The sequence below is a fragment of the Pinus tabuliformis genome, chromosome 9, assembly GCF_031772625.1.
Source record: "Pinus tabuliformis cultivar Carrire ecotype Pingquan chromosome 9, CPIR1, whole genome shotgun sequence".
Taxonomy (NCBI): Eukaryota; Viridiplantae; Streptophyta; class Pinopsida; order Pinales; family Pinaceae; genus Pinus; species Pinus tabuliformis.
The window spans coordinates 1,348,511,982-1,348,539,203 of NC_142307.1; the positions used below are offsets into that span (position 1 = coordinate 1,348,511,982).

Genomic DNA, 27,222 nt, shown 5'->3' on the forward strand with positions numbered 1-27,222 from the left:
GCATGGTCAACACAATGATGGGAGTGTGTTGTACTTGGCCAGTGGTGCCTCATTCCACATGAACAGGAATAGAGAGTTTTCCAGTGACTTGGAGGAGAAATATCTCTAGATCAACATTGAGTTTGGAGAGGACGGAAGGTATAGAGCAACCGAGATTGGTACAATCACCTTTCAAAGGGAGTCGGGTTCCCCTCTCAGACTTAAGGATGTCATGTTTGTTCCGAGCCTAAAGAAAAATCTCATCTTAGTTGCAGTATCGGAAAACCATGGTTACGATGTGATTTTCAACAAAGGAAAATTATCGCTGAGACACAGCCACAGGACAGGTGACACAGATCAGTATTCGAGTCAAGAACCTAGATGCACTTAAGGTAGAATATGTGTGCAAAGCCTTGAGGAGCAAGGCAAGCATTAGAGACATGGTGGTCGAGAGGGAGCATAATTTACCTCTCAAAATGGAGCCTTAGAAGGACCCTCAACAAGTTGTGTGGAGTAGACAGGAGGCTAAGTGGAGACATCCACTCAAGTAGATACCTCCAGTAGGGGGAGAGTTCTAGCTAAGTGGGTTGAGGGAGCACATGCAGCCATACCTCCAAGTGTGAGGTGGGGCAATGTGAAGCCCTAGTTCCAAGAATTGCAGAAATTTGGGCAGGGTCCATTGAGGTGTTCTCCTCATGGACCATTACCCTGCTACGGGGGCCCACAGTATTCAGTAGCACAAGGATCAGTGTCAGTCAGATACTGAGGAGTGCAAAACAGCGGTGACAACAAAGCAAGAGGCTCAGTAGCAAAGTCAGTAGTAGAGCAGATTTCCCAGTAGACAGTTGTAGATTGATTCAATTTTATTTTTTGGATGCTTCTTAGTTGCAGATGTTGTAGTAGCAGTAGCAACAGTGAGAGTTGTTGCATGCAGTACTTTCCATAGGTGCATGATAGGGGTGGTTGATAATCCCTTTCTTGCCGAGAGGGAGTGTTGAAAAATGCAGCAAGAAATTCTTAATTTGATTTTGGCTTAATTAAATTGAGGAAATTTGAAATTCCACATCAGTATACAACTTGGAGTAGTTAATTGAGGTGACATGGCACTTGTCACTCAATTAATTTGAGTTAGGGACATGAAGTTCAATTGTGTGCAGTGATTCCTAAATTTTAGGATCCTAGGTTGAGCTAATTTCAATTGTAATTAGTTAAACTAGTTCTAATTGTTAATTGAACTAGTTGATGGTCAATTGAGTAGTAGGACATCAGTGTAACTCAATGATCATCTAGTTAACTGATCAATCAACTAATAATTAGCTCATGCATGCAAAGAATACGAGTTGCCCAATTTTGGTGGAGTTTCCAAGGCAGCTAACCAACAATTGTAAACTAGTCAAGTGTACAAGTGTTGCATGAGGTCAGGTAGTCCATCCTTGGGAATTGCACAATCAATTGGAGGAATTCCATGATTAATAAAGGCATAATTCCTCAAGGAACAATGCAAGGAAATAGGGGTGTGGTTTGCTAGTGTGGTGTGTTGCATTGCTTAAGTACTAGTCAAGTCAATGATTCGGTAGGAGAGAATAGAATTGCTTTCGTAGGTTGAGCTCTGGCATTGAGCTGGCAATTGTAATAGTTTTCCTTAATCACTTGATTAATGAACACAACGCTGAAGGGGTTTTTAGCAGTTGCTTTCCCCTTAGATATATCTGCGTTTTCATGTGCATGTGTGTTATTTCTTGATGCATGCTTATGATATGTATTATAGATTGTGAATTGAATTCTGCATAGTAGTAGAGTAGATTTAACTCTTGTGATTTAATAAATTTCACGATCAGTTTAAAATCTACACCATAATTTCTACAAAATATCATCACAGTCCTCTCACTCTTTCTGGGGGAAACCTCTAGCCACAAACCTTGTCTTATATTTCTCAATACTTCCATCAGCTCCATGCTTGATCTTGAACAACCATTTAGAAGTCACAGTAGACTTGCCATTGGGCCTCAGAACTACTTCCCATGCATCATTCTTCATTATGGATTCATATTCCTCTGTCATAGCATCCTTCCAGACCTGCTCTTTCGTTGCTTCTTCAAAGGTGGGAGGCTCAACCTGAATCATGGCGCTCATAGCTATAACATATCCCTAGTATCGACATGGCTTCTTACTTTCTCTAAAGGTTCCTCTGGCTGCAGCATGCCTCTCGGCATCTTGTAAAATATCACAAGCCAAAGTGGTCTCTTTCTGGCAGGAGGATGATCCCAAACAGATCTTTAATTGAAATGTGATTTATTTACTGTTAAAATAGTGTTAATTCATGATTCTTAAAAACACCATTAAGCACGTAAGCATGAAGAACTGATAAGAAATTTGCAGCAAATTGAACAACACAACATGAAAAGAAAAATGACAGGGGATTGTTAACGAGTTCGGCTATCTTCAAGCCTACATCTCCAGGCCCTGGTCTTCAACAGGGAGGCCTTTATATTAGAAACTTCAAAACCATAAATACATAAAAGAATATTGCTTCAGATACAATCTTGCACCATCCAGATGCACTCTGCTCTGTCTCAGGATCCTGTAGCAACTCTCGGTTCTGAAAAAGGCTTCCTGGATCTCCTAGAAAGTGTCTTCAAAGTTCCAAGTCTTGCTGCTTGTACCTGCACAAGTACCTCTCTGCTGCGTAATATTTCACTTCCTCTCCCTTGGCACATTGGTAAACTTTTATAACAAAATGTGAGAGGTCAGGGGATCAAATCCTGACCCCTCCTCCTCCCCTGTCGCTGGATGGATTACAATGGTGTTTAAATATATTTGAATATAGTTTTGGAACATTAATGATGGGCGGGGTCCCCTGGACCCGCCCCAACCCTTATCAATATTCATTGTATTAACTTATGCAATATACATTTCATTAAACATATTTCATACATATCCATTGGGCGTAGATTTGATAAGGCGGATGGATAACTATGGTGGAGTTAGATATCGCGGAGTTTAGTTATGGTGGGGCCGCCAATCTTGGTGGACTCCGCCATTTTTTTTGTTAAACATTAACTATACCCCTTTAAATATGTGCGGCGGGATTAATGTGTCAAGTCACATAGTAGGAGAGTTGGTTAAGGCGCCGGATTTGTAGCCGAAAGGTTGCGGGATCGAATCCTGTCCAGTCCGTCGAACCCTTTAACAACTTTTAGACGAATCTAACGTGTCACCCTCTAACAGGGCCACGTGTCACCTTGGGATTGGTTCCCATGCACCCAACCACAGCTTGCCACGTTAGTGCCTAGTCGACAACCAATCAGTTGCCATGTCAACGTTGATTGCCCGTTGACTTTTACTTTGCCTTTTTGGAGCTTGCCCTGAAAACTTTGACTTTGAATAACTTTCACATATGGACTCGATTTTCGCTCGTTAAAGTTGCGTTGGAATCGTTCTTTCGAGCTCTACATGACGGCGCTGGTTTCACTCAAAACCAATGTTATGAATATAATTCATAACAAAATAAATAAATATAAATAATATAAATACTAAATAATCAAATATTAATTAGGTTAAATAGTTATTAAGTTAAGTGAAAAGGCATGTCTAAAAGACATGCCCATTCACAAAAGGACACCTGCTTAGGTATATAAATATGGGTCTTCATTGTAACATTCATCACTTACACATTTTATATAAATTACTATTATTAAATACCTCGTTTATTTTTACATTCAAGTTTTCAAGCTATCAGTTTTTTGCTTCAGCCATAGTTTTTATGAGCCATGGCGCACAATATAATGATGCGAGTCTTTGAACGTTGTTCGTAGCACAATGTGCCATTACATTCCCTTCCTGATCGCGTGGAGCAGTTTAGTAAAGTTCAAGAAGCATTTCAGCGTTTAGAAAAATCATTTGCAGAAGTTAAAGAATGCCGAAGGGAAATCGATAATAAGGAAAATAATAGCAACAATGAAGAAACAAAAGAAGATGAAGCAGTAGATGACATTAATGTCAAAGAGGATGACGTCATTGAAAATATAGTGCTTGAAGATATAAAATCTATAAAAGAGGAAGTAAAACAATATACAATGAATGAACAAAATGAGACTCTAGAGACTAATCAAACAAACAACAACCTAACAAATTATAGAGAATGCAAAGAAGGATTTAATGATGATGAAACACACACGAAAATATATTCTGAAATCAACCAAGTAAGTTAAAGAAATAAAAAACTGAAATATAGAAAATATCAAGTCTACCACAAGACATGTAAACTTGAAATACCAATCCCCATTGAAAATAGTGGAATAAACAGTCAACAAGCCAGAAGTAGAGAGGGAATATCAATGTATAGAAGCACTGATAACAGGCAGTCTAAAGGTTCCTCTTGTGACATTGAAAGAGATGAAGCCAAAAAGAAGAAACCAAGCCATAATTACAACAGTGTTTGTTTGCTACATCTGAGAAAATTAAGCTCAACAAGTACTAGTTGCCATGCCGCTTTTAATTGAAGTCAAGCTTGATTCCCTTATTAGCAGTTGTTGCTTCAAAAGTACAACCCTAGAAACCCAAGGAAAATCACTAAGCATGGCATTTCGAGGAGTACTGGCAATGATGGCATGGAATTTAAAATCTTAGACATCGAAAGGAACTTTATATATGATGACGGCAATTTAGATAAGCAGATTGCTAAGGTTATCGGTGAGGCAGTAGATAGCATTCATGATGTTTTTGAACCATTTCCTCCATTCCTCTGCTGCACGGGGGATGAAGAATTCTCCGAATTCGATGGCAGCGTTGCCAATGAAACAACTAACAAGATCTGGGCGCTGTTGGACGGAATCCTTCCAAAAATCACCGCATGGAAGAGGAACGTCGGCTGCTTAAGGAGTACGGTTGGTTCCACCTATGTGAGGGTTGGACCATGGACTCGCCAACAGAGAAGTACCCTTGGATGTACGATAGACCCGGTGAGGGGAAGAGAGTGGACCCTCCTAAAGTGGCTTGCGACTTCGCTCGCTTCGTTGAGAACATATACATGTTCTGGACGCTGTATTTCGCACTGCACCATTCTCTCCATCCGAAATTCGACAGACGACAAATGACTCTGCGTCCATCCTGCCAGCGAACGTCCGTTAACCTTGTCTACTGTGTAAATCGTGGTGGGCCGGTATTGTTAATAAGTCCAGCGTAAATCATGGTGGGTCCGTGTTATTGATAAGTTGTGCATTTTCAAATCCGGGTGAAACTTATTCGTAACATATTAAATATGATATGAGTTAATTGAATTAATAAATAAAATTATAATTTAATTTAATTAATTTAAAATTAAATTAAAAAAATTATGATTATAAATATATATATATATATATAAGGGAATAGTTTTGATGAGCTACATGACGAGGGGATGACCATATTATATACATCAAGATGACAGACACTAAGTGAAGAAAATCCACAGCAATATATATATCTTTGAGGACAAAGCTTCTGAAGGAAGGGGCTATGTTATGAGTATAATTCATAACAAAATAAATAAATATAAATAATATAAATACTCAAGAGCTCTTCTTCTTTCTTCATTCAAGTTTGTCCTGATGATGGATCCCGATTGGGATTCGAAACGTTGATAAAAGAAATGGTTAATACTGTGGGTTCTCCGGCTTCTAATTCAAAAAAAATATAAATACTAAATAATCAAATATTAATTAGGTTAAATAATCATTAGGTTAGGTGAAAAGGCATGTCTAAAAGACATGCCCATTCACGAAAGGACACGTGCTTAGGTATATAAATGTGGGTCCTCATTGTAACATTCATCACTTATACATTTTATATAAATTATTATTATTAAATACCTCGTGTATTTTTACATTCAAGTTTTCAAGCTATCAGTTTTTTGCTTCAGCCATAGTTTTTATGCTTCATCCAACAACTTTGAATTTTGGCCTTTTCTAGATCCTTGACCATCGATCGATCAATTCTAGATGAGAGGATCACATGGAGGAGGATCTAAGGGTTCCATAGGTTCCATGGGATCATCAACAACATTTCTCCTAGTTTCAATCACAGAAGGAACTTCTAGTAGGTCCATGTCATCCTCCTTCTCAATAGGACGAGGAGGAGGAATGTCACTTGCTTTTCAAGGGAAACATCTTCATCAAAAGTCACATCCCTGCTAAACTTGATATTCCTTTGACCCAACACATATATTCTAAAAGCCTTAGAATTTTCACAATATCCAACAAACATACCTTTCTTTCCAATGCCTTTTAGCTTGTTCCTCTTGTCCTTCTGCACATGAAAGTATATAGTGCAACCAACGATTCTCAAATGACCAACATCGGGCTTGATACCTTTGAATACTTCTTCGAGTGTCTTGTCACCCAAGGCTTGATGAGGGGTCCTGTTTTGAACATACTCTGCAGTGTTTGCAGCTTCACCCCACAGAAACTTCAGCAACTTTTAATCATGCAACATGGTTCGGACAACTTCCATGATGGTCTTGTTCTTTCTTTCAGCCACTCCATTTTGTTGAGGGTTGTAAGGTACAATGATCTCCTTCTTGATCCCAGCTTTCTTGCAGAATTCAACGATCTCTTTTGAAGTAAATTCTCCACCATTATTAGACCTGAAGACCTTGATTCTCTTTCCTGTGTCATTCTCTATCAGTGCCTTGAAATCGTTGAACATGTCAAATGCCTCATCCTTATGTTTCAAGAAGAATATCCATGTCTTCCGTGAGAAGTCATCCACAAAGATTATATAATATAGATAGCCACCAAGAGATTTTACTAGCATGGGTCCACATAGGTCAAAATGTATGAGTTGTAGAATATCATTGGTCCTGCTCTTACTAGAAGGGAATGGTCCCTTTGATTTCTTTCCACTTGCACATCCCGGACAAACCCCATCATGATTTGATTGAACCTCAAGCATTCCAGAAACCATCCTCCTTACTTTAGGCAGGGCTTCATAGTGAAGATGGGCAAACCTTTGGTGCCATAGCTCACTTTGATGATTGTTATCATGTACCAATGCTCAAATTGGTCTTCCATTTACTCTAGAGTCCTTCAGTTCTTGATCCCAAAGTATATGCATCCCTCATGCGACATTCCATAGACCAAGTGAGGACCTTTCCTCTCATGAAAGCAACTCTCATCCCTTTGTCTTCCAAAGCAGATGTAGATACAAGGTTATTCTTCAATCCCAATAGATACATAACATCATGAAGATGTATGATTTCCCCATAATCCAAATGAAATGTAACATAACCAAAACCCTTGTCATTGTTGCTAATAATAGTAATAAATGTCTCCCAAATTGGAGGAAGACCTTGAAGTGCAACGAATACCAGCTCTCTACCAGACTTAGATTCTCTAGCATTCAGCAATTGATCCTTTAGTTGGGATATCCTCATGACGTATAATTGCACAGTCTCCCCCTTGTTCGTTTTGATGTCCTTGAGTTGATTCTTCTAGGAAAGAATGAGGTTCAAATTGTTGGCCTCATACATCACAACCAACTTATCATAGATATCCTTGGACTTCTTCAACTTTGAAATATGAATAAGTAAATGATCTCTCAAAGAATCAATAATTATTTTCTTAGCTTTGATCTCACTTTTCTTATACTTGGCTTTGGCAGCAGCATGAGCATTTTATGGAGGCTTAGGAACCTTTCCTTCCATATATTCCAAGACATCATTCTCATCCAACGTCACTTCCAACCTGATCTTCCAAGCAGCAAAATAAGATGAGTCATTCAGCTTCTCTACCTCCTTTAAGTATGAGGTAGACATCTTGACCAAGTAAGCTTCTTCCAATTAGATTTCTTCAAAAATGATTGCTCTTGTCTCTTATCTCATAGGGCTTCTCTTCAACTCAGCTCTGATACCATGTTAATTTTCCAGTGTTTTATGCTTAACATAATCACTTATTTCAATTCTTCTTCAATCAACAATCAATTTATCCAATATAATTCAATCTTTAAGTAACAATAAACAACTGTAGATAAAACAATAAATTCAATGCACAATACAAAACAACCAAGAACAAGAGAGACACAGTATTTGGTCAAAGACCAAGGAAAAACCCCATAAGGGGGAAAACCCTTTCAAAATTCTTCTTCTATTAGATTGACATCAAATGTTCAGCAGAGAGATACATTGTTCCAATTCATCAACAAGGAGTCAAACTCAAACCCTTTGACTATCCAAGAATCAACCAACCAATATCCAAACAAAGATGAGCCCAAAAGTCAAATCTGGTCAACAAGTCAAATCTGCAATTCTAGTCAAAGTCAATAACAAAAGTAGCAGCCCTAATCAGTCAATGGTCAACAGTCCTCCAAACAATCCAGTCAAAGCAACATCAAATTTGGCATTCCAAAATCAGTCAAAACAATCAACAAAATCCGCACAGAAATCTGACAAAGACAACCCTTTGACCTGCGGAAGCCCTAGTTACAGGACTGCAGTCAACATTGGTCAAACTTGCTCAGAAAAATTTGATCAACCTTCCCATCAACTCGGCCTCCCAAACAGATCAACAATTCAATCAAACAAGGTCAAAATCTCCACAGTCAATACTAGTCAAACAGTGTTTAAACAAAATTCAACACACCAAAAAAGAAAAAGCTTCCTTCCCTTTGCACATGTGGAGTCAGCCATGCAATTTCAAATGTAGTACAAACCAATCAAGAGAAGAAAGATGTGTGTGATGATGCTCCAAAGTGATGCGACATGCGGTCCATTTATATATGTCTCAAGGAATCGAATTAGCTTCCCCAGGCTGACTTGTACGTTTGTGCACATGTGGGTTTCACCTAAAAAATAATATTTTTCCATGACCAAATTAAATTCTTCCAAGGGCTAGCAGGGACTTCTCTAGATGCAGAAAGCTCTCCAAAGGTGGGAATTTGTCCCTAAGCTGAAAAAGTAATAGGCACGTTGCTCTAACATGTATTGAGATATCTGCATGGCACGATAAATTACAAATTGAACCATGTCTCAAATTGATGAAGTACAACTACAGAAATATATAGATCAGGCAAAGATCTCCAAAGGAGGGAATTTGTTCCTGAGCTACCAAATTAACAGGCAGATGGCTCTAACATGTAGAGATATCTGCATGGCACAATAAATTACGGGTTGAGATATGTCCCAAATTGATGAAGTACATCTGCAGAAATATATAGATCAGGCAAAGAGTGCATAAGACAGGCAGAGCACATTAGGATGTTACAGGATGAGCAGGGAGTAGATATTTGTCACTCTCAGCATTGCAGAGACTGAGTATATTGCAGCTAACACAATGAGTTGTGAAGTAGTGTGGCTTTGGAAGCTACTTGCAGGATTGTTTGAACAAGTGCACGAGACGATCGTGATGATAGATTGAAGCACATGGTACCACTACATCTGGGATATGGTACAAAAGGGAGCACTGAGGCTCCAATGCATTTCTACAGACGAGCAAGATGTTGACATTCTCATAAAGTCTCTATCCCAAGGTAAAGTTTGTATACTTCAGGGAAAATCTTAGATTAGTTGAGAATGCTCCTCTCGATCAAAGGGAGTGTAGATGGTGTAGCATCAAGGGGCATACATTCTCCCTAGGTCAGAATATTGACAAGCCAAAGCTATTTACTAAGGGCCATGCAATGCGGCTAGGGAGAATGGCCCAAAGAGCATCAAGACCTAGAGTGCTCCCCAAGTGGGTGTGTGAGTTCCTTTAGCATTGGGTAGGAGGATTACCTTTCAATTAGCATGCAATAATGATAATACCCCGAGGTTTCACCATAGGCCACAAGTGTTGATCAGGTCCCAAGTAACCACTTGGATAATTGGTGACTTTTCTCCAAGTGACGACTTGTTGAGCATGATGCTAATGCAAGATGCTTTCCACATGGCTCTATAATAGAAGATGAGGTGATGGATTCATCAACAAAGCGAGCTCTTTTAACCTTTTTCTGATGTAGAGAAATTTTTCAACAATGAGAACATCTGAATAAGTCAAGGTGAATACCTCCCTAACTAAGAGGGAGTGCTGAATTTTGGGGTAGTTGTGGTCGGTATTCCCAACTACTCCAAGTCTGCCCACAAAATAAATACAAAGAATAAATTTTGAATTTAAATTGCCTCTTAAAAGTCAAGTTGGCCAGCCCCGCGAGACACCTATTTGGGCTCATTAGATCACTATATATTGCCATTTCATCCTCTTCCACTGTCAGCAATTTGGATCACTCAATTATCATCTTCTATACACACATGCGAAGGAAGGAAGAAGAATTTTGAGGCTATGTCAAGCTTGTTGACATCTATTTGAGCAACATTGACCGGATTTTCTGAGGCAAGGTTTGACCATGATTTCTAACGTTCTCTGGGCAACAGACTGAAATTCTGAGGAAGGTGCAAGAGCCAAACTTTCAAGAGGTCGAAATTTCTCAGTTTGACCATGTTTGACCTACGCTTGTTTACTGGGAAGTTTGACTCTATTTGACTAGAAAAGATTAGATTGTATCTCTTGTTGAATTGAATAATATCTCTAAGTAAAGGTTGTTTGATTTTTCCCTAGTTAGGGTTTTACCATGGTTGTGTCACTTGTGTTTAGCTGTCTCTTCATGGTTCTACTGTCATCATTGTTTTACAGTTGAGATTTTTTGTGTGTAATTTCTTAATGATGAATGTGACACAAGAAGAAATAATTAAGAAATCATTGGAAGTAATTATCAGTCTAGAAGATCATGAAAGATCAACAGCACATTCAGACAGAGCAAGCCTCCGAAGAAGTTGCGAACTACATGGCACTAAAGAGCAGCATCCTTGAAGAGGCAGCAAACCAGGAGGTTTAGAGGAGATCCATGGTAGAGGATGATGCATCGTATATTATGCCATGACAGGAGGATTATTTAGTTCTAGGTGGCACTTTAGGAAGTACCTCCCTCACTAGCAAGGAATGTTTATGTTTATAGCTCAAGCAAGTACTTTTGCACAAGTCTAAGCATCTAGGCATGCAAAAGGCATCCAAAGTCTCCTTCGGATACTTGCTCAAGTATTGAGTAAGTTTCTTTTGCAATTTAGCCTAAGTATAACTTAGGAAATGCATTTAATTAATTATGTTGGCTATTGATCTAAAGAAACTAAGGAAAAGTAAATTATTTACTTTAGTGAATATGTTTTAATCTCAATCATTGATCTCAAGCTAAGTTGAATGATATCAGGAAACTGGTACATGTTTTTGAAATGGAAATGTACTAGAAATGTGACCCCCAAAAAATAAGGAAACAAGAAAACGTGATATATTTCACAATATATATATATGTGTGTGTGTGTGTGTGTGTGTGTGTGTGTGTATCTTGAAATAAATCAATATGCATAAAGAGCAAGAACATTTAATGACAAGCAATGTTCAACCATCACTTATATTGGAATCCTCGTCATCAATATGACCCTTTCCCTCTACCTCAATCCTTTAGTGACATCATTCAACACTACCTAAGTTTGATGAAACTACCTAATCCAAGCTTTAAAATATGGTACAAAAATCCTAGCATGGTTGATCAATGATTTTCGTATGACCGAATGGTACATTTTTGTTAAGGCCATGATAGAGGAGTCCAAAAAGCAATATCGCTAAAATTGAGGTACACAAAGGGCTTTGTATATTCATCAATGACAAAGGGGGGGATTGTTGAGATGATGTCACTGTTGTCATTAATGGCCCAAGCAAAAGGTGTCTTCTACCATTAGTTGTACTCCATTCCATTACATTAAGTAGGGTTTGTTTTAAAATATAGCCCATCAAACAACAATCTTAAACTAATCAGACAAATCTAAGGACTATTGCAATATTATTAAGAAGATTGGTGCAATACTATTAAGAAGCCCAGGACTGTGGCCATATTGTTAAGAAGCCTCAGGTGTTGCAAGCCACAATCCAGTTTACTACCATAAAGTTGTAATTTGCTTCAAATGGCCAACTCTTTTATCTCTCTTATTTTTGCTCACAATTGATTGCCAAGGTAAAGTTTGAATGGCTCTCTTTTTTGGCTTTAGAGTATAATGATAAAATATCGGCGACCATTTTGTGATGTATCAAAATCTTCTTTACCTACACCAATTCATTATAATTCCTCGGGGACATTCAATTATAAGAGTAGTTGTTCCTTGCATCTTGGACTCCAAAACTATAATGCTCGGTTTCTGAAATGCCCGGTTGGAGAGATCATTTGGAAAAAAGCGATATCATACATTCAGCGTAATTCCAATCAGGTTGGCTCATGTATAGTCGTGCCCTTTCAAATAAATGACTACTCAAGTTGGCCTTAGTTAAGGACTTCTCCAAACTCTCATATAGATACCCATCTCTATGTGTGCTAGTGGATTCATGTTCACCCTTTGATCTTTTTCATTTGCATTGTGCTTCCTCCTTTTCCCTTATATATTTGGCTCTTTGTTGAGTTGGCACATTTCCATAGGTTTTGATTCCTATTTGCTTATTTCCATACCATGGCATTTTCCCACATAGATGCTTTATGGCACGTGTACATGAACATGTGTAAGTAGATTTGCAATGGGGGCATACAATTGTAGTGGTTCCACCCCCTTTCCCTCCTCCAAGCCTTGTAACATATTTCTACAAGGGTGTTTGGTCTACCCTTCTTTTCTTTCCATTCATTTTTACTCCCATTATCCTCCTCCTCCTCTTCCTCTTGGTACTCCTCCTCTTATCCAAGGTATCCTAATCCACCACTACCAACTTCTTCATCATCTCCATCACTTATTTTTCTTCTGTTTCCCAACAACACCATCATAGCAAAAAATGGAACCCAATGTCATCATTTTCTTCTTTATCTTCTGTTTTCCAACACCACCATCATGTTTGTTGAAGCTTGAGTCTATTGCTTACAATAAAATAAGGGAGGAATGGGAAAGAGTAGGAATAAGAGAAGAACATCTAGACACTAGATTCATTCAACATATAAATAAACAAATGTTACATGGAAAAATAAAAAATAAAAAATGGGATTAGAACCTACCTCTTTTTCTCTCGAATAGTGGTGGAAACCTTCAATCTCCCAAGCTCTCAGTAATGGAAGCCTTCAATCTCCCTTGCAAGCTCCCACGATCTCCCTTCAATCTCCCAAAATCTCCTCAAGCTCAAACCCTCTCAATCTCTCTCACACCCATGAAATGATGTTATGTGGAAGGGGAGGCAGCCATTTATTCTTTTTAGTCTTTCCCATTTCCCACAACAAAAAAAAATCCCCCCTCCTAGACGCACGTGGGAGTCTTTCGGTGGGAGCAAGAATTTTTTGGGCAAGAACAATCGAGGAGTGATTGCTCCAGTATTGCTCATCGCTCTAGGAGTGATGAAGAGCAATCGCTCTAGGAGTGATGAAGAGCAATCACTTTGGTATTGCTCCCCGTCATTAAAACCGCTCAACAGGGAGCAATACGGCAACAATTGTTCCCCGATCGCTCCCACAGTCACTCCACGAAAACTAAGGAGCACATTTCTTTTGCAAGAGCACACTCCCAAAAAGGAAGCGATTTGCGATTGCACTACCTAAGTGCTTCCAACCAAAGCTCGCTTCGAAAGTCGGTGTGAGGGGGGCAGGCGCGCTCCCCCACAACCCTAGGACTCTAAATAGTGTTTTTTGGCTAGGAGTGTTCATTTATTGTCGTGAACTTTTGAGATGCAGCCAGTTTTACTCATTTTCTTTTACTTTGGCACCTTTCTCTCCCCCTTTTTGATACTTTTCTTTAATTTCTTAATCATTTTTTTTACATGGGAATTCAACACTAAGACTTCAATAGTTGAGCCTTCTATTGAAGTAGCGGGGCTTCTTTTAATTCCTTTTCTATGCTTTTCACCTCTCAACTTTTTATTTTTGGCTTAATTTGACTAAGGTTCACATGATTTTATTCTTTCATGAATTCTTCAGTTGGACTCCTTTTGGTGACATTTGATAAGTCATAAGTTGGGGAATATAAACGTGTAGGAATGAAATGGAGTTGTAAGGGAAATTATGGAAAAATATATGTATGTAGTTGGTATGATTACACCACCAGGCCACCTACTTCGATACTTGGCAGTACCTAGTGGCCTAGGCTAAGACACCTTTGTCTAAGCATAACTATGGGCCCCATGGTTGGACGAGGCAAGAAGGTAAGACTTATTCAGATACAAATAATAATGTTTCATATTATTTTGCAGCACACTTCAGAAACAAGTCAAAATCATCAACACTGCTCTAAGCTAGGATACAAGACATGGAATCATAATAACTAGAAGAAATGAACAGAAACCTTGTGCATGCAGCAACATCACACTTGGCAGATGTTGAAATTCTGATTTTCTATGCTGGAACAATCACTTATTACAAAACTTCCTTACGTTGCAATATTAGATAAGCAATTGTAGATGGAACATAAATCAAATGTACAGTAGAAGGCAGCCAAGAATATAATGAAACACATAGAATTCAGGTCCAATGACCAGGGCAAAACCCACAAGGGGAAAACCCAACCAGATTGTTCTTCTATTAAAATTCAATTGTTCAGCAAAGATACAGAGTACAATGAGAGATTAAAAGAATGAGTAAGTTCACCCAAATCTAAACAAGTTGTAGCTGAAGATTACTGGTAGCAGCAGTGGATGCACACACTGAATCAACTTGCCCTTCAATTAAATCAACACTGAAGCACTGAATCAACCTTGGCTCACCAAGTTTTGTTCTCACTCTCCAAGTCTTTCTTTCATAATCTTTTTCAACTCTCTCCAACTCTTTCTCAAGTTCGAATTCCTCTTTCGCAATGCACAAATAGTAAGTGGAGAAAGAATGAGGCACATATATATAGGAGGAGCAACGAATACATGCCATAAACAAGAAGTAACTTGCATGCCAAGAGAGAGAGTAACATATGCGAATTTAAGAAGAGTAACTTTAGTCATTATGGATATAACAGCCCCTGGTTGATTTCCTTTGTAAATAAAATAGGGCCAAGGTCATGGAACATGTATTCCAAGCTGAATGTTGGGCAAAACATATTGATGTGTACCACTGGGGATTAATTAATAGCGATGGAAATTGGGAAAGGCAAAGAAGGATTGATTGACATTTTATTTATGAAACAAAAGAAAATACAAGAAAAAGGAGATGAAGGGTCACAGATTTGCATGTGACGAAAATTGAAGGGAAATGAAGAAAATAGAGGCATCAATGATAAAAACGCTTCTAAGGATCAGTTCACAACTTTTTGTCAGTTTAGCTTGGAGCTCTCTTCTATTCTCCTTAGAGTATTCTTGCAGCATTCTTGGAGCACTTTGGCATACATTGGATTTGGGAAAAGAAAATAAAGAAAGGCAGGAAAGCGCAAGGGAACACATGTGGATCAGTAGCTACAGCTGGATTGCTTTGCAAGTAACAGGTTGCATGTGTGATTTCCTTGTTGATTTATGGATGCATGGTAGATGCATATGGTTTTTTGGTTATGTGTTGTCATTGGCATGGAGGATTGCCTGGATTGACAGTGATTTTAGCCTTGTTTCACCATTTACTGGACAGCCATGGTGTTGTGGGTTTTTTTCCACTTGATTGTTTTTCTCGTTGGTGCTCATATTATGCTTGCATGATTAAATGGAGAAATCAGGGGCATGATAGTACTGCAAGAAAACAAAAGAGAGCAATGGAGCATATAACCAATTACACTAATAACAATTTGATGCCTCACTTGACAGTTGAAGGTTGTCAGTTATACAGGTAGGATTAATCTCTGAATGAAATAAGGTTTTAAGGAAAGCCAACAAGGGAATCTTGTCAGCCTGGTATCAAGCCATAGCGATTCCATGAGGTATCAACCTTTCAGCCACTGTTGTAACTGCTGCCAACTGAGAGTTGTTGCTGGGTATCAACCTTTAAGCCACTGCTGCAAGTCTGTAACAGCCAAATAGAACTGTTGGTGGGTATCAACCTTTAATCTGTAGTCGACTATAGACTGCCACGTTATTATTTAAACTGTCACGACCCACTAATAATACTCTTATAAACAAATTGCAAAATTGCTAAACCTGTGGAAAGTGTAAACCCATGGAAAATTCCAAAGTTATTAGTTACCTGCTTCCTAGATTTGTAAATCTCATCAGGTTCATTTCAGAGGAAAAGAGGGGACATCCCACGAAGTTTTCCTTGGAGCAAAAAAGGGTACACATATATACTAAGAACTAATGTGTAACTCAAATTAGCAGAATTTTACTGAATTAGGCTCTTCCTATGAAAATTTGGCCAAATAGTCTATTCAACCAAATTCCTTTTAAATACAATTTGCATGATACAAAAAACCATATCCCACAAAACTACTAATTTAACTTTAAAATTCAAATTTAACAATTATATAATTAAAAAGTAATTGGGTTTATAGCACAAAAAAACTCAACATATTTGGTAAATAAGCTATATTATGTGGTTTCTCCCTTTGGTGAATAACAACCAACCACACTCTAAGATATTTTAAATAACATTGCTATGTGTTTTCATATTAATGATGTGCGTGTCTCCAAATTTTTTCCAAACTGGACTTGTCCAACATAGTTTACCTAAATCATCTTGAATCTAAATACAAATTTCTATATGGTAACAATGGTGTAACTTACAAGTCATCAACCATTCAAAAATTCTTTAGTCTCTAATGAATTGGGCATCCATGGTTGACCCAAGCCACCAAAAACTTAAGTTGCTAATGACATCCAAAAGCATTTCAATTAAATATCCCATCTGATTTAGCGAATTGTCAATGCCCAGTAATATGATGTATTTTCAATTGAAACTATACATGCCCAGAAATTTATAAGGCGATATCCTCAATTAACCAAACAGGCATGCAAATCAACCTGCTTATAGAGGCCCATATTTTAGTGATTATTAACATAACTATAAATGAAGGTACACATTCCAATCAAAGATATAAGCATAGCTATATATTGAAATATTCAGTTTCAAGTCTTCATTCCTCTTATCATTTCAGAATTTAAATATCATCTTTGGTTTATATCCAATACAACCTTTAGTACAGGGGCTCACCATTCAGGCCTCACTCATATTAAAAATTAAGCTACCACTCAAATAGTTGGGATGTGTGTAGTAAATCTTCTGTCAGATTTAAGAAGCCTTATTCTCTCCAGTAGTATTCTTATTCCTGAAAGCATAATGGCCTAAGCTTTAGGTTCTGACATTGACCTAAGGTATATTTGCTGAGTAAAAGCTGAAGTTTCAAAAATGAAGTTTATCCAATGTACACCGTTCGACATGTCTTTTGAGAATTTCCGGCCAAGTGATTGCTATGAAGTATACCATGAACTCAACTGTGTACAAGCTAAATCTAATTACTAAATCAGTATACTTCAAATATGATTGAAGGTGATTTAACATTAAATTATTATTGATATCCTTACCTGGGGATGAAGTCGACCAGTTAGCTCAGCTGCAAGCTTACGGACATCTTCAAACTCAAAGAGATGACACATTCTGATGAAAATGTATCATGAAGTCAATGGTCAAAACATCTACAATAAAATGGAATTAAAGGGAAAACAAAAGGCATATAGTGTAGCCTGTCAACCAAACATGCAAAGGATTGATTAGTACAATACCTATTTATCAAGAGACCAGTGATGCATTTTTCGTCAGCAGCAGTGACAACTGTATCTCCTGAAAACACTTTTCATATCAGAAATGTTAAGATTACAGCATTATGTAAAGGGATGCAATTTTATTCTTTATTTCCAGAAGAGGAGAAAAGAAAATTAATGTTTGAAGTTTAAGAAAGAGCTGTTGTATGTAATGCATCAAAACATTACTGAGGCTGCCTCTGTTCTCCCTTATTTCTGTAATGAAAATCTTAGATTTACTAAGAGCAATATGTAGATCATCTTATGGTTCCTCAGTTTACCTATAAAAGACATAATAATAATAATAAACACAGATTCAATGTCTTTGATTGCATGTATAAACGCACAACAAACTATGTAACCCCCAAGGAAAATTGTCAGAAAAAGAGAAAAAGGACATGAAGGACTTGGACAACCTTGCTCAAGAAGGAGGCATTGTCCTAAAGCAACAGAAATATATCAATAACATCATATTGAAGATAATCAAAACAGAGGAAAAGCTGAAAAGTATTACACTTTAAAGCAATGTTGCGAACATCGGCATCGGGATAAAATTGGGAAGGGTCCGGAAAACCAAAAAATCGTTAAAATCGGGAAAATATCGGTAAAAAACAGCAAACATCGACGAAATTAAGATACCATAAAAATATTTTTAAAAAACAGCAAACATCGGCTAGGCCAAAAAATCGTGATTTCGAGATAAAATCGGGATGTTATCTTGATGTTCGCAACACTGCTTTAAAGTAACCTAATCACAAAGCTTAGAGTAGAAACTTGAAAGAACTTTTATTAATATTTTCAAGTTACCACATCTGATCAATCAGATCACAAAAGATATAGAAGATAAGCCATAACTAGTAAATGAGTGCCTAAGCCATCTTCCAGATTCAATACATCTGGACTCGGTCGAATCATCACATGGCATAACAAGTAGCAGAAAAATTAAAGTATATTAATGTGATAAAATAGCCAATTCTGTGGGGTGCTGACCAAAACCAATGATTTAGGGCTTAGAGCCTGGAATTTTCTTCCCTGACAGAGATGACATGAGCTATGCTACGGTTCCATATGCAACTCCAGGATAACTTCACAATCACACACCCTGGACACTCAATTTTGTCATAAGAAACCTATAACATCCATCATCTATAATTTAAAGACACTAAAAGCATGGCAGTAGCATCCTTGGTGGCAGGTCAGATTGTGCTCTCCGTGAGAAATATATTAGCAATTAACTGCATAATTAAAGACAGGTTTTCAACCGCAAATGTTAATGCTGGTATAGACAAACTTTACATGATATCAGGGGATCCGACAAAAATATCAGAGTTGTTACAGTTTGATGGCTTCAAAGCTGTCCATGCATTCCCAATGCATGTTTAAAAAGACAGAACAAGATGGAGTTTCTCCTACCAAAAATTCAACAATGATAAATCCATGACTTGGAAAAATTAAGTAGTACAAGAAGACTCTTCCAACTTTACTAGATGAAGACATAATGTATACCAACTAGTCTAACTTCACTATCTTAGGAAGAAAAAAATAACGTATAGTAATAACTAATTGTACATAATTAACACTAGCAAAGTTTATGAATAACATTATTTTCTTAATGATAAAGAAACAATTAAAATTTGTGATTTTTTCAATCCAAGATTACCATCTCTTGCAGTAATAGTGGAAAATTCACCGTACAGCTCCTCTGAATTGAGATCATTGAAGGCCCTCAAAGGAAGTACTTTGAGCACAAGCAGCGGACTAAGGCGATCAAATAGAATATCCTTGATTCTAGTGTCTTCACATTCGCTCAAGCTTCCTTCCTTCCACTTCAATAGTAAATCTCCATTTGCCCTGAATGCAAGATTTCAATTATGATAATAATGTGTAGAAAGAATTGTGTTTCCACTCTCAGTATTACCATCTAATGCTATTTTTAAGCAATCTATAACAAAATAACAGCTGAACACATAAAGTTGATGTCCCTGAAAGACAAGATTATTTCCAAAACGATTAGTATGTGCATCTCGTAAATAAAACATGTATTTAACATGAAGGTTGGGGTAAATAGAAAAAAATATATACGTTAGGAAAGTACATCTTAAGTCCAAGATTAGAAATTTCGCCATTAAAACGAGTTTCATGTTTGGGCATGTTTTCTGTAGTCATTTCACATAAATTTAAGTTAGTTGCAGGCATGTGAGTAAGTTACTTCATAGGTGCATCTACTCAGTTTTGGATATAGCAACTTTGTGGTTGTCATGACTATTGACAATATGAGGCTATACTTCAAAGTTTAGAGAAGATTGACAAAAGATTGAAAATTACTGTACTGTGTAATTTATCACATTGTCTCAGCATGAACTTCCTAGCATCAGATAAAATGCAATGCATGAATAAACTGTCCCTTTACTGAGCAAGTATTTTAAAAACAAGAACAAAAGTGTTTTTTGTTAGCTTCATTCATAGAAAGGGCCATTTGAATCTTTGTCATGCCCATGATATGTTTGACATCATAGTCAATTGTAATATCCCAAACGGGATATTTTGCAGAAATCTAACTGAACCAAAATTACTCCATAAAAATTTCCATTTTTTAACAGAACATTTCCATGTAAAAATATAACCAATAGCATATGGCAAAATGACAAAAAAATGAACAGGAACAATCTCAGCTTTTATTATAATAGAAATTGTGGTTTACATGCTGATACAACAAAATAAATGGCAAACTAGCCTCAAGAATCTTCTCCAATGCTATGCTGGCCCTCCAAACTGAACTGATCTATACTGCTAAACTCTCCTGTGAATTTTGGATGAATTCACCAAGGGAAGGTGGGTACTCGCCCAAGCTCATTAAATCACCCGAGGGTTTCCGTCTTGGAGCTACAAATGAAGCAGAGAACACGGTTCTCAAACCTCCTCTTCTTTTTATAAATTTGATGGACCCCTCTAGAACCTCCTATTTTATTATTATTTTAATGATGGAGCACTTTTCCCTCTTTTTATTTCAATTAAAATATTCTTTTTAATGTGGGAAAAGGGTAAATTGGCCACCATGCCTCCTCAGGTCACTGAAAATCACTTCCAACCATCCAATCTTGTAGATCTTCTCGTTCTAGTTCCAACAAACTATTACACTAAGATGTGCCGTCAAGTATTCCTCTCGGAATACCACCTTAGGCGTAATTAATTGAGTTAGGCCCAATAATAACATGTTTTTCGAAAGTTGTATGAATGCAATGGACCGAAAGGCAAGTTGTGCAGATGATGGAACACGCCAAGTGAATGTCATTGAATCCTATAGAAACTCCTCAAAACCCCTGGGCCCACTGATGACGTAAACCTGTACCTGTGACCTGTCAACCTCCAACCCTGAAAATCCATCCTAAGCATGCCATAAGGAACACCAAAAAAGGATCACCACAAATCCTCCCACCCCAAGATTTCCGCACCTATCCATTGTAGAGGCATTTGCAAACTGATAACAGGATCCCATATGAAAAACTGGTCCACATCATGTCTCTAAGCAATTCAAACATGACTGGATCCCTCAATACCTGGATCTCATGCTCATCTCTAACTCAACCTACTACTAATAGATCCACCTGGATCCCAATGCCACCATGGCCAATCATCATCCAAGTCCCATAGCTCTGACTGTGTTTTATCTCTGGCTATAGTTGCTGCTCCATCAAGCGAATACCAACTCACCACCTCTCTCCAATCCAACCCCTGACTCAATACAATGTCAATCCCACTCTCTTGATGTTACGATGGAATGTTGAAGAGTTATTGACTGGTATCCCACTGCCAACTGGGGCATGTAGTATCCGACATGTCTAAGGGTCCCCGCTCTACTATGCCCCAGACTAATAATATCGCACCATCAATAGGATACCAACTCATGATCTCTCGCCAATCCAATGCATGGACACCTGTGTAAGGAACAAGTCTAGTAGGTTGATATGCATCCCTGCTCAATTTCGGATGCTCTGATTGGTCAATCAACAAGATCTATCAAAGGAAACATGCCTCTCTCCCTACAATAGGTACAAGTGGCGAAACTGTGCTACACGCCCTGTTACATACTCCTAGAGAGGGTTGTTGCCCAGAAACATTGTAGCTCTGTTGGTTGCCACTACACTTATCGACACCTCATCAGTGAGTAGGCTCAAAGATGGAAGCACCGCCATCTCCAGAAGATCCTCTCTCATCTGTCTGAAAACTCCATGATCCTCCAGTCAACTAACCTCTTGCAAAACTATCATGTCGGCCTCTAGCACCTCCTGATGATAAGTGTCTACAAATAACACTGCCCTGCCAGCTGCTTATACATCTGTTTGCTCCTCATCAATGATTGAACCCAAGGGTGGCTTCTCATCCTCCTCCATCACGAGCTCAATATGAACCTCCAACTGGCTTTCCCCAAAAGGCTCAGCATGCATATTGTGCATATCATCCTCCTCATTTGACTCATTCTCCACCATATGTTGCTCATGTTGAATCATCACTGGTGACTCATCATCCTGAATATCTCCCATGGGATCCACTCACTGCTCACCATACACACCGAAATATAAATTTGGCCTGCCGTCAAAAGCGCCACATGATTGCTCATGCTCCCCAGAGACATCCTTGTATGATCCCATGGACTCATCCAAAGAACAGTCCCATCCTGAAAGACATAAGGAATATCCTCCTGCTCTACCTCTGCCATCTCCTCTGCATCTCTCAAGCACGAGTGATCAGGTCCCCAAGGTTTCTTGCAGATGAAGCAAAGACCCTTCCTCAGCGCATTCTTGTTGCATGGTTGGTCACCACCAATCCTCCGCAACTCCTCCTAGGTCAATCGTCTCCTGAACAGACCAATGTTCTGCTCAACCAGCATTTCAACTAATTCGTAAGAAATAGCTGAAACCAAATGTTCTCTCCTCCAAATGGCCAACAATCTAAACTGCAACCTCTTGCAGATGGTATCATGGCCTCCCATACATGAGGACAAAATGGATTGAATGTGTGTTAACACTATGCCAGGATGATGTTTCCTAATGCTGAAGAAGCATTGGAACATCTGCAGGATCAAGTCATCACACTCCAGCTCAAACATGAGGTCATATGATCTAACCAAGGCCATCACTGCTAAAATTTCTACTCTCTTCCCAAAGGTAGGGCCCTCACTGTTATCCAAATCCGTAAAGGTCTCCACTATTAGTTTGAAGATACTTGTATTGTACTAATGCAGGCATGGCTGGTTTGAGAGCCTAAATTAAGCTTTCACCATTTCACTGATGCACCTCAGAAATGAGGGAAGCAAGTTTTTCCAGCTTGATAAGGGCTTTTGTTGTCACCCCCATAAAACTCAAATATGTCCCAAGTGCATAAATTTTGGGTCCCAACTCATGTTCTTTCTGTAGTTGTTTATGTTGTAGCATATAAAGTATCTCCTCGGACAACGTTCTGTTGATTGTTGTTTCTAGTTTATGAAGGGAGTTTATGAATGTTTTATCCATGTTTTAGTTGAAGAAACAAGACCTTGAAATAATAATGACTAGAACTTGCCGGCATATAACTCAACAACTATACTCTGCCCTTGACCATACAAGACACTAATTTACTGATGCTAGTTAGCCAACATACTCTCCCCAGCAAACTCAATACAAACACAATAATAAACTTTTGTTGCAAGACTCTAACCTCATGGCAAACCCTCATGACAGTTGACAATCATATTATACAATGGATAGTTGTATACAACTCAAGCAAGCACTGACCTTAATTACAAACCCTGGCTAGAAAGCTTTTGTGCAGATGAAAAGGGTGATTCCAGCAATCTTGATTGCCAAACCATACTCATAATTTATATTTAATCACTGGAAATAACTCAAAGATTTGACAGAAACTCCACAACACTAGCATAAATTAAGAGATACACAACTAAGAATAAAAGAGGAACCTGGTAGCAAGACCTTCTTCAGTTGCATATATGCAGCAAAATGACCAGCAGTACAGTTCCAAGTGATTGTTCCCACTTTCTGAGCAATAAAAGTCAACGAGAACAAATACAGCCAGCAAGAATATGCCACGCAGCCACGGTGCTCCTACTCAACAGTGAAAAGGGTACACGGCCCAATTGGCAAGGATATCGACCATTGGTGCAGAATTAGTACACACAGGTAGCAGGGAGTATATCACTTCTACGCACAACCAGAAATTATATGCTCAATGGGGTCGCCATAAGCAGTGACTCCAACCATGGAATACAGGGATATGCTCCACCAAAACAATCCCTTATTTCCAGTGATCCGCCCAGTTTCTTGGCCCAAAGAAATTATGCTTGGCACTGTTGAAGAATTTTGGGCAATTAGGTTAAATAGATTCTTCTCACGATGATAGCTATTTGTGAGGTACTTTTTATTTTTTCTTATTAGCACAATCTTCTCTTGTTATTATTAGAGTGTGTTTTCTTACTTCATCATATAGTTACCAAAACAAAAGAGACAAGAACACAAGATGTTAGCTTTCTGCCAAGGCCAAAACCCCTCACTCTTTGAGAGGAAAACCCGCACAAATTCTTCTTATGGAGATTCCAGTTGACGAATACCAAGACCAACACCCTTGACCTATGTTGCCACTCCCAGACCAAGACACAGTCATCCTTCTTCCTTGATTCTTCTTCATGCTGAGATCATCTCTTCAATGAACAAAATGGTCTCCAAGATAAAACCGAGTTGTGACCCTTTCAAAGAACAGAGATGTAGTATATATATGCTTCTATCAAGTGATGATCTTCTACTGCAGCACTGAAACCCTTAATTCATGATATCCAAAGGCGATACTTAGTTGGTCTTTCATTAGTCCTTATTGTCCCTTCGTTGCCCCATCCGAATTGACTGTGATTGGTTACCAAAGATCCGAACTTGACTTGCCTGCTGCCCATTCGAGACCAAAGAGAGATCTGTTGTACGAGACTAGAGAGATCTGCGAGATTCTCTATATGATTCATCATCAAAAACTCATATAATACAAACTTTTGTATGTCCATATTCCATTACCAAAACCTCAGAAGAAATCTGAACTTATCTTCTGCTTCCGCCATCCGAAATTACAGAGATATACGAATATTTTTCAATGGAAATGCAAGCAGTATAGGCTCCTATATATAGTTGTTTGCCCCTATATTTGAGCCGACATGACCATTTGAAGGGGTGTGTCTCCATATGTGAGCCGACTTGTCATTTGTATATATTCTGAGGCTGACACCAAGAAGAGGTGATTGTTCTTGTCTAGTGAAGGGCTTCTAATCAACTTGTAGACCTAGATACATTCTTTATATGCCCAAGAAGGGTCATACCTAACATTGACTCTAGAAACAAAAATCCCTTGCTCATGAAACCCATGAAGCAAGCCAATAATAAATTATTTTCTTCATTACATCATTTACAATAATTATATGTCATTATGAAGACCAAACCTAGTTACATTCTACAACAGGTACTTGTGCTATGATTCCATCACAGAGACTATGCTTGACTTTTGCAATTCCATCTTTAAAACAGCTTTGGCCCAACAGTCACAGCTCTTGATCATTGTGACAGTGTGACTCAGCCCCTGTTCCCGTATACGCTGATCAGCCAATGCGCTCAACACCCCCGAGCCGTCAATATCAATCGTCACCTTATTCCCAAACAAGTGTGCACATTTACAGCCTCGACAACGGTCAATCAGGTGGCAAATAATGTGCTCGAACAAATTTCGCCTCCAGTCGTAATCATTTGAAATGTCATCATGCAAAGTATTTAAATGTTTTGACACGGCCTTGTGCATGACGCAATCCGCCAACTGCAGCCTACGACTTTGGCTTGATAATATACACTCTCGCTCATGACATGGCTCCAAATACAATGGCGACCCTTCAACACTTATTTTCGGTCCTCTCAAGGATCGATCTTCTCAGTCCAGTTGCTTGGCGTATGGGCAATTTTCATGGCTTAGCCTCGGCCTCCAAAATAGAATGACGTCCCAAAATCTTAAGGATTTTCCCAATTAATTTTGTTTTGCAAAAAAGATAAACGTGGCCCAAGATGAACAGATTCGGTCTTCACTTCAGACAATTCGCATTCTATAGAAATGGCCTGAAATTGCTTTCGAAGTTTGCAAAAATACTTATATTTTATCTCCAGCGTTACAGGAACCACACCCCTTGAGATAACTGAATTCAATCTACAAATTTTGTCCTTCAGGAATAGAGGAACTCGACCCATTGATTCAATTGTACTTGGGCTCCTCAAGGTAAATAAATTTGACAGCACATTGTAATTCTTTAACCGAAGTTGGCTCCCATAATATTTACTGGCCCTGTTTAGAATAATGTTCCACCACTTTTGATTAAGAATTTTGCTCACAGCCCACCAAAATTCCTATAAATGAAATTCGGCTCATTTTAAAATAAATAATGTAGCCTTTGCAATTTTAATTACTCGTGCTCCTTGATAATTGGAATAACATTTGATTCAAATTTGTCGAATGATTATTGTGCCTCCAACAATTTGTTCATGTTTTTGTAGAACAATTATTATAAGTGTGACATATTTGCAGTTATAAACCCAAGCCATAAAAGTGTCCTTCAACAACAATTTGGCTTCTTTGGCAGAGATGTAAATTAGCTCCAGCAAAGCTCTCAAACAATCTACAATTGAAATTGAAACCCTCCAGGCTGGCAGGAAAAGCCAACTCTGATACCATTGTAATATCCCAAACGGGATATTTTGTAGAAATCTAACTGAACCAAAATTACTCCATAAAAATTTCCATTTATTTTAACAGAGCATTGCCATGTAAAAATATAACCAATAGCATATGGAAAAATAACAACAAAATGAGCAGGAACAATCTCAACACTTATTATAATAAAAAATGGGGTTTACATGTTAATACAACAAAATAGTTGAGATAGGAAACTTGCCTCAAGAATCTACTCCAATGCTATGTTGGCTCTCCAAACTGAACCGATCTGTACTACTAAACTCTCCTGTGAATTCTGGATGAATTCACCAAGGGAAGGTGGGTACTCGCCCAACCTCACTCAATCACTCGAGGGTTTCTGTCCTGAGGCTACAAATAAAATAGAGAACTGGTTCTCAAACCTCTCATACAACAAGAAGATCAAATCCAAAATGTCCTCCAATGGTCTCCTCCTCTTCTTTTTATAAATCTAATGGACCCCTCTAGAAACTCCTATTTTATTATTATTTAAATCATGGAGCACTTTTCCCTTTTTTTATTTCAATTAAAATATTCTTTTTAAAGTGGGAAAAGGGTAAATTTGCCAACATTGCTCCTCAGGTCACTGAAAATCACTTCTAACCATCTATGCCTATAGATATTCTCGTTTCGGTTCTAGTGAGCTATTACACTAAGGTGTTCCGTCCAGTATTCCTCTCGAACGCCACCCTAAGCGTAATTTATTGAGTTAGGCCCAATAATAACCCTGTTTTTCGAAAGTTGTCGGAATGCAACGAAACGAAAGGCAAGTTGTGCAGATGATGGAACATGCCAAGCAAATGCAATCAGATCCCATAGAAAC

At 38.3% G+C, this 27,222-nt stretch overlaps 1 protein-coding gene across 1 annotated transcript in view; it reads right to left on the minus strand.

Annotated features, from left to right (window-relative positions):
* The window catches only part of LOC149153502 (ARM repeat superfamily protein), a 368,482-nt gene that overhangs the window by 120,119 nt on the left and 221,141 nt on the right, over positions 1-27,222 (minus strand). Inside the window, exons 17-19 of the mRNA XM_089445673.1 lie at positions 19,300-19,490; positions 17,622-17,679; positions 17,424-17,496 (exon numbers count right to left, since the gene is read on the minus strand). Coding sequence (XP_089301799.1) covers positions 17,424-17,496; positions 17,622-17,679; positions 19,300-19,490 — 322 coding nt within the window. The remainder of the gene's footprint in view (positions 1-17,423; positions 17,497-17,621; positions 17,680-19,299; positions 19,491-27,222) is intronic.